This window comes from Megascapheus bottae, chromosome 6 (assembly GCF_031878675.1).
Source record: "Megascapheus bottae isolate mThoBot1 chromosome 6, mThoBot2.hap1, whole genome shotgun sequence".
NCBI classification, from domain to species: Eukaryota; Metazoa; Chordata; class Mammalia; order Rodentia; family Geomyidae; genus Megascapheus; species Megascapheus bottae.
Genome location: NC_143514.1, coordinates 45,806,370 through 45,815,138, shown reverse-complemented (window position 1 = coordinate 45,815,138; position 8,769 = coordinate 45,806,370). Strand labels below are relative to the sequence as shown.

At 36.5% G+C, this 8,769-nt stretch overlaps 1 protein-coding gene across 3 annotated transcripts in view; it reads right to left on the bottom strand.

Annotated features, from left to right (window-relative positions):
- Positions 1 to 974: 974 nt before the first annotated feature.
- The window catches only part of Mysm1 (Myb like, SWIRM and MPN domains 1), a 45,262-nt gene continuing 37,467 nt past the window's right edge, over positions 975 to 8,769 (bottom strand). For 2 of the 3 annotated variants that reach the window (XM_090334738.1, XM_090334739.1), the window contains one exon: positions 3,647 to 8,042. In XM_090334738.1, the coding sequence (XP_090190864.1) occupies positions 7,884 to 8,042 (159 nt within the window). In that variant the 3' untranslated portion in view covers positions 3,647 to 7,883. Of the gene's footprint in view, positions 2,093 to 3,646; positions 8,043 to 8,769 lie in introns of those variants that run through there. The other variant, XM_090334741.1, reaches the window with a different exon arrangement.

Sequence of the window (8,769 nt, the reverse complement as noted above, 5' to 3'; positions counted from 1 at the left end):
CCTTTAAACTAAGTTTAAAGCAGGAATAAGAAAACTCTTCTAGGGCTATTGCAGGTACTACATGTGAAGCAATGGGCACTTATCTACCCATATGTGGACAGATGACACTGTTACAAAAGAATCTGAAACAAAGATGGCTAACTTGGAGAGACTATGAGACAAAGAAACTCACTCCTAGATCACAGCCCTTCAAGGAATCAGACAAGCAAATGTGCTACAGTACTTATGAACATGGGCAATCTTTTTAGTGTCAGGCAAACCAATATTACAGAATGGAGATCTCCAGGCTTCTTTCATTATGAGGGAGCACCCTCTAGTGGCTGTAGAGAATATTTCTCTAAAATGACTGAAGAACAAATGTGCCTTTGTGGACATGTAAGCAAATGTGGAGTATTTGGGGTTTCGTTAATCTTTGATAAATCTAATAAAGCTAATCTTAAAGTTAGCAGAGTAGCATTAATTATATCACTTTTAATAGTGATTCTTTAGTCAACTTTCCCATAAAAGTCATGTTCTAGGCATTTATAAGAAAGATCTTGCAGTTCTAAAAGAGAAAATTGCATTTTAAATTAAAACATAAATTATATTGAACATTGGAACTGCACATAAAACCTTTAGGGTAGTTCTGTATGTCGTGAAATTGAAAATTATTTAGCATACCCCAAAAGTAATGTGCAATAGTTCTCAGGCTGAATAGCGGAACTCTTTTCAGACCCATCCCTGCTAATAATTTGGTTATGTGACTGGGAATACTGTTTCATTTCTGTAGACTTGTTTCCTCATGTTAAAATATAGCACTTTAAACCTGAACATTTGTAAGGTCTTTCCAGTTTTAATATTCTTTGCTTTGAGAAAGACATTATTATGTATCAATAGTAGTATTTGGCAGTAGTGAACTCGGAGTCTGTGCTTGGTAGGCAAGACTCTAGAACTTGAGCTGTGTCCCAGCCCCTTTGCCTTTAATATTTTTTGAAGAGACTTACTTTTTGTTGGGCTAGCTTGGAAAATTTATACTTCCCTAATTTGTATGACAGTTGCATGCCACCATAATCTTTTGGGTCTTCCCCCCCCCCCCCAAGCTGGGTTCAAACTACGACACTCCCAATTTCAGCCTTCTGAGTAGTTAAAATTACAAAGTTGACTCATCACACCCAATTTCGATGCATGTGTAATACCTTAGGAAACTGCCCTTACTAAAATTTTCCTTAATGAACTTTAGGGTCTCAAGCATAATCGTTTCTAAGAACATTGTATTTATGACATTTTTTTTAAAAAAGTTTAGCCATCTAAAAGAGACTCTTGTCACTAATTCATGGTCCTCTTCCATAGGGGACCATGAATTAGTAGTTTTTACCTGAAGAGACTTAGAACAATGAAACATTCAATAGTAGTGATTCAATTAGGACTCTACTTAGCAATCTCCTCTGAACCTAGGCAGGATTCATTTTGTGCTAACAAAAATGGTGTGCATACTTCCAAACCCAAACAGGCTTAATTCTCCATTGTTTTTCACCTGTCTATACTACTGAAGGCTAGAAATGAAAACATTGGAAACAAGCTATTGAGAAGAGCCAACCCATCAGAAACATCGGAATTGGACTTAATGGATGACAATCAATATCAGTAAAATAAGTGCCTCATGGAATAAAACTTCAGAATTTCTTTGTATGTTGTTACTTAAATTTTTACTTGAGTTAAAATTTGTTACAAGGAAGCAGGCCTATGTAACTATGAAGAAAATTGGCTTAAGAGACTTAGAAGTTTCTCTACAAAACTAACACAATCTCAAAGATACAAAGTTCTTGTCCTAGCAACGAATGTTCTACAAATCTATTCTGAAAGCATGATAAGAGGTTAGAAAAAAAGAAAAAGAAATCATCCCTAACTGGAAAAATGGTATTCTAAAGCTCTACTGCAAATGAGGTTCAGTCAGGGACTTAGGATGGACACTGCAAAATGCTGTGCTATGGACCTAGAGCAAAGGATGACCAGCTCTTCACATGCTCATAAAAGCTGTCTTTGTTTCTTCTGCTTGTTGTTGGTGACTGATTGAAGAGCCTTATAGTCTCAGCAAGCAACCCAGGAAGATGTTCTGAGAGAGAAGTACAGAATTCAAAGATATGACCTTGTTTGTTTTTTTCTTTTCTTTTTTTTATCAGTCCTGGGCCTTGAACTCAGGGCTGGAGCACTGTCCTTGAGCTTTCTCAAGGCTTCGAGCCACCACACCACTTCTGGCATTTTTTCCTATGTATGTGGTACTGAGGAATCGAACCCGGGTCTTTGTGCATGCTAGACAAGCACTCTACCACTAGGCTAACTCCTAGCCCCCATCTTGTTTGTTTTCTTAAAATGTATGGGTTTCTTACTCATTAGAAAAGACAAGAAAGTTAATGATCTGTTCATGAGATTTCTGCTACACTTACTTTTTTTTTTTTTTTTTTTTGCCAGTCCTGGGCTTGAGCTCAGGGCCTGAGCACTGTCCTTGGACTTTCTCAAGGCTAGAGCTCTACCACTGGAGCCTCAGCACCATTTTCTGACTTTTTTCTATGTATGTGGTACCGAGGAATCGAACCCGGGTCTTCGTGCATGCTAGGCAAGCACTTTAACCACTAGGCCAAACTCCCAGCCCCTTCTGCTACACTTTCTATAACCTGATTTAGTTGGTTGAATGTGGACCGCATTGCAGTTCACATCTTCACATGCCTACTCACAGAGCATTCTAGCATTCTCTCAGGACTTTCACCTCTTGCCTCCACACCTGCACTTATCAGTGTGACATCTCCTCACAAACGCCAATGAATGAAACTCTGCCATGTTCTTCTTCCAAAGATGGATTTGTTTTTTCTAATCATCCTTTACTCTTAATGTTCTCTAAAGGCATTTCAATTCCAGCTTGAGTCCCAGTGTTGTTAGCAAACTGTGTTGGCTGTTTTTCCCCCACTTGTCAAACATGGGGTTTGAACACTGGTCCTGGGCACTGTCCCTGAGCTCTTCAGCTCAAGGCAGGCATTCTATCATTGAGACACAGCACCGCTTCCAGTTTCCTGGTGGTAAACCAGCCGTAAGAGTCTCATAGACTTTCACATCTTTGAAACCATAATTCGCAGATCTCAGCTCCTGAGTAGCTAGGATTATAGGCATGAGCTACTGGCACCCAGCAATAACAACTTTTTATCAATAAATGCTTGCTGAATTAAAGTAGCTTTCTTTTTGTAATTCAGTGTGCATATTGCTAACAATTCAGACAAAATTATCACCCATTTTATTTTCAAAAATTTATTTTCATGTAACCTTTATCAAGTTTCTCCTTAATTTTTTAAGATAAAATCCCAAGGCTTAAAGTCATATACATAATGATATGTCACAAATAAGTATGGAAGAAAGACCATAATCATTTTAGGGTAAGATATTTCTTAGCTCTAGACACCCATATTCACCATTCTCTAATATCAACAGTATATACAACATGGCACACACAAATGTACAATGGTTGAAATCACTGTATTGTTATAGAATATTTCAAATGTAAGGGAAAAAAATCCAACACTGACAACATGTGGGAAAAATAACAGTAACTAGTTTATCAACAAATCATGTAAAGATATACAGTAAACATATACAAACCATCCTGTACAAGTTTTTGATATAGATCTATTTATAACATGCTGAAATCTAAACAGACTGAAACCAATGTGTGTGGTCACCTATGAAACAGGAATTTAAAATGTGAAAACATTTGAAAGACTTCAAAAAACCACAAGACACTTTACAAAACCGCCCCCTTACAAAAAAAAGAAAAAAGAAAGAAAAAAACAGGCCCTGTTGAAATTAAAGCCCTTGTGAATATACTAAAAATTACCAAGGGAAGAAAATGATTCACAACCTAGATACTGAGATTAATTTACCTTCTGAAATTTAGATCATAGCAATTATACCTTTGGCATACTCATGGCTTCTCTGGGATATACATGATATAGTATATGTGTGTATGTGTGTACATTATATATTACATATAATATATATCTATACATACATACATACACTACATCATGTATATCTATACACACATATACTACAACATGTATATGCACATATACATATATTACTACATATATGTAATATGTATGCATATCTATATAATGTAGGATGTACTTGATGTCTGCAACCACTTGGTTCTAGGAATGACTTACTATGGCTTAGAAGTTCAATTTACAAAACACCAGTAAGTATAATTATAGGTAAAAATGGAAAAAAGAAAACAAGAGTTTCAGGTTACATCATACATTTTTAAAAAAAGGTCAGGAAATAACGAACTGAAGTATATTACATTACTCTCTAACAATGATTTTGTGGACATATTATAAAATATATTAATTTGTAAATACATGATTATAAGTACTGGTAAGCTATAGATTCAGATCAAATTTGATATTTTTTTTTTTGTGAACCCTCATGGAACATGATTATAAAATGTGCTTTTTTTTGGCCTGGAATCTGGCCTAGTGGTAGAGTGCCTGCTTAGCATGCATGAAGCCCTGCGTTTGATTCCTCAGTTCCACATACAGAGAAAAGCTGGAAGTGGCACTGTAGCTCAAGTGGTAGAAAATAAGCCTTGAGGACAGAGAGGCTCAGGGACAGAGTCTAGGCCCTGAGTTCAAGCCCCAGTACTTGAACTAAAAAAAAGTGCTTTTATTTGTGCTTCTGCAAGTTTCCCTTGATGCCAATAATGTGCCATGCTAGACTGACACATTACTTATTACACTGCTTATTACTAGCAGAGGAAAAGTTTAAGGGGAAAAAAAATGCGGGTACCCTGGCTCAATTCCCATGGAGACAACCAGACTGAAGGGCTGTTGCAAAAATAAGGTGGTCAGGTTTAGGTGGCTCTTTTGTTGGCAAAGGACAGAGCACTACTCCTAGGGAATCCTGACTACTCAGCTTCTCCAACTCTCTTTAGGACTCTGTAAAATACATGGGAAATGAAACAGCAGGAGATATTCTTGGTTGGCATGATAAAGCCCAGCCTCTTTCTGACCAGAACTTCAGAGCCCCTGACAGTTTGCAGGTGATAAACCTCACCTTCTTCCTGAAGGCAGGAGATGTGGAACATAACAGAAAAGGTTGGGGCAGCACTAACAGCTGCAGAGAGATCTCAGTCTCCAGAGTTCTGGTCAAAGTGCAAAGAAATGAAGATTCAATAGTGCGACTGAAACAGCGGGATGGCAGTGCTCTTACAGGGGGTGGGGTGGTAGTGGTGGTAGTGACTGCTGACTTTCCAATAAACACCCTTCAGAATCCAGCAGGGACAGCTTCTCCATGAGGCACAGTGCCTCAGGCTTGTAACGAGAAAGGCCCATAAAATGTTTTAATTTAATTTGAGGAGAGGAAAAAAAGGATCTTTAAGGGAAATGTTCCAATTTAAAATATTAATGAATTCCTTTTACACAAATTGAATCATAAAATATAATTTAAATTTTGTATAGAATAAGTCCAAGAAGGCACAAGTGCTCAAGGCTCACAAAAAAAATAAAGTTTTGAATTTATGGTCAAACCAACTATAGACATAGGAAACACAGATTTAAAAAGACAAAAATGATTCAGGCTAGAACAGAGAGCATAAACAGTTTAACCCTACTGGTATGAGCAGTGCTTGAGAGCCATTTCTGAATGTTATTCTGAATTTGTTTTTAACTAAGCTAAATGTAATATTAGAGAAATACTAGTATCAATTTTCATTAGCCAAGCTGGAACAAGGAACAAATTAAGCTTATTATTTTACAGTAGGGTGCAATAATAAAAGTCACAGAATTAGAGAAGAGCTCGAGGATTTTAATGTCCTTCTCCACTGGAAAAAGCCCGGAGTTCAGAAAAGCTCTGGATTGAATAGAGGTTGCAAAGTAAAGCAGGTAATACAATTATGATAGAGCTTAGGTTTCTTGATTTTTGGTCTAGACTCATATTCTCAGCCCTTAAAAGTAATTTTATAAACTATGTTGTTATGGGAAAACTACTCATTGTCTTAAAAAAATATTAACATGGGAACTGCATAACCTCAGAATTTAAAGTCTGCACAACCTTAGAATTTAAAGTCCACTAACAAACTGAATGAATGGTAAAATTTTAGACCTGGAAGGACAGTAAAAGGTAATTTAAACCTCAGGTACACAAAAGAATTTATGCCCACAGAAAAATAAACCATTCTCTCCAAAAATAGCAAGGTTGAGCCAGACCCAGGTTACCTAAAACTGCAAAGCTACTTCTTCCCACACTGTCTTGTTCTTCTTTGGCTACTGATTACAAGCACATAAAGCAGAAATGGACAATCACTTCCAACTGAAATATATTAGGACTGTTAATAAGAACGCTTAGGTATAAATCAGTTATTCTGGATTACCAGGAATAAACTAAAACCTATCAAATTTTAATAAAAGAGGTAGCATGTTTATTACTACTTGGAAAATGGACTTAATGTATGGATCAAACTTATGAGTTCTATTGTCTTTTCACAATGATCTAGGACCACTTCACCACCCACGCTCAAGAAAGTACACTAAATTCTAATGTTTTCAGTTCTCTAGATCAGTAATCTGCATTTTGTTAAGCATATCACATAATTTTTTTATGTGCTTACAAGTTATAAAACAATATACAAAGTATATGAGGGGTTAGAGGCGTGGCTCAGTTGGTAAAGTGCCAGCCCATGAGTGAAAGCAGCAGGTACTGAACTTGAGTCCTGGTCTCAGACAACAAAAAGAATATTTGATAGAGACCATGTGTGGCTGAAAAGCTGAAATCGCCTGAAAGCGGAATTCTCTATAAAAACAAGTTTGTTGACCTCCACTTCCCATTTATAAAGCACAAAATATTGAGTTAAAAATGTAAAATATTAAAAATTAAATTTCGTATTCATTCAAACTTCATTGCAGCTGGTCACTTTTTCCTCACAGTAACTAATATAGAGGGAGGTATTTGAGGATTACAGTTACCAGGTCTAATTACCATAAACAACTCTTGGTAGATAGAGGTACTTATATTTGTAAAATTCATTAAAAAATGTTTTAGATTGATGAGAAAAATGTTATAACTTACAGTAATGTTGCTATAAAAGAACAAATATCCATGATTAAAAAAGTGGTAACTTGGCTGGGAGTTTAGCCTAGTGGTAGAGTGCTTGCCTAGCATGCATAAAGACCCGGGTTCGATTCCTCGGTATCACATACACAGAAAAAAGCTGGAAGTGATGCTGTGACTCAAGTGGTATAGTACTAGCCTTGAGAAAAGTCCAAGGACAGTGATCAGACCCTGAGTTCAAGCCCCACAACTAGCAAAAAAAAAAACAAAAAAAAAAACAGTAACTTAATTTTCTCCTTTGGGACTGTCCCCTGGCTATTTCAAAGGTTTTCTCTTGGCCTCCAATAGTATGTTATTAGATTTATCAGTTCGTAATTACCATAGTGACTACCTAACTATATCTTATTTGCAACCCCAAACTGAAAATACAAATCTCATCAGAACATATGCAAAGAATGGAAGAACTAATGAGATATGAGACACCAAAATGGAAAATAATAAATTGTTAGTTCAGAGAAGAAGTAAAAATTAGAGATTATTTAGCGATCAATCTGAATACAACAGCAAGGCAGACTATTTGCATAAATTTTCAGTCTACCAAGTTATTTAATAAAGGACAGGACACTATAGTGCACCCTAGTTTATATAGCACCTATAACTGTTTCAAGTGATTTATGTGGCAAAGTTTAGAATTTTGTGAATTAAGATTGTGGCACAAGTGGTGCCACAATCTTACAATTCTTACAATTCCTTCAAGGTTATGAATTTTGAAAATAGTATCTATCATGTCAAAATTAAACATTTTGTTTTAGTTACATTAACAATTTCTTTGTATAGTTCTCTTCAGTTATTCCATTTTCTTGCTTGCTTTTGTAATCAGAAAGGAACAAATTTTCTATCTGAGTCAAGAATTCCTCAGCAATGAAGCAATTGGTTACGTTGCTCAGAGTTTTCCTCAGACACTCCAAAAGCTAATTGAGAATAAAAAGTTTATAATTAAATACATACAAAGTATAAGAGGCTTTTGTTTATCTCTTCCTTAACCACACATTGACAATTAAATAAACACCAGCTAAAGATTAACTTGTGTTCAATAATTCTATGGTGGAACAACGAAAACTCTGCTAAAGAACAAAGTCTAGTCTAGATTAAAAAAGAAAATAAGACACAGGTCTTTTCCTGATGACAGAATTCCGCAGTCATAGCTGTGTGTGGTGGTTCACACTTATAATCCTAGCTATTCAGGAGGCTGAGATCTGAGGATCACGGTTTAAAGCCAGCAAAGGCACTAAAAAGTCTGTGACTCTTTTCTCCAACTAACCACCAGAAAACAGGAAGTGGTGCTGTAGCTCAAAGGGCAGGGTGGTAGCCTTGAGCTGAAGAGCTCAGGGACAACATGTAGGCCCCGAGTTCAAGTTACATGACTAATCAAAAAAAAAAAAAAAAAAAAAGAACTTCAGTCATGATAAATATTCCTAAAACCCACTGGACTATCTGTAGGAAGAAAGGCAGCATCAACCCCACAAAGTGACACTGGCTGGCTGGCTGTTAAGAAATGCAAATATCTTGAACTCAGAGGAGATCAGGCAAGGGTTGTGATCCAGTCCTAAGTTTCATATTTTATTGTTATAAAAGTAATACAGGGGCTGGGAGTTTGGCCTAGTGGTAGAGTGCTTGCCTAGCATGCACAAAGACCCC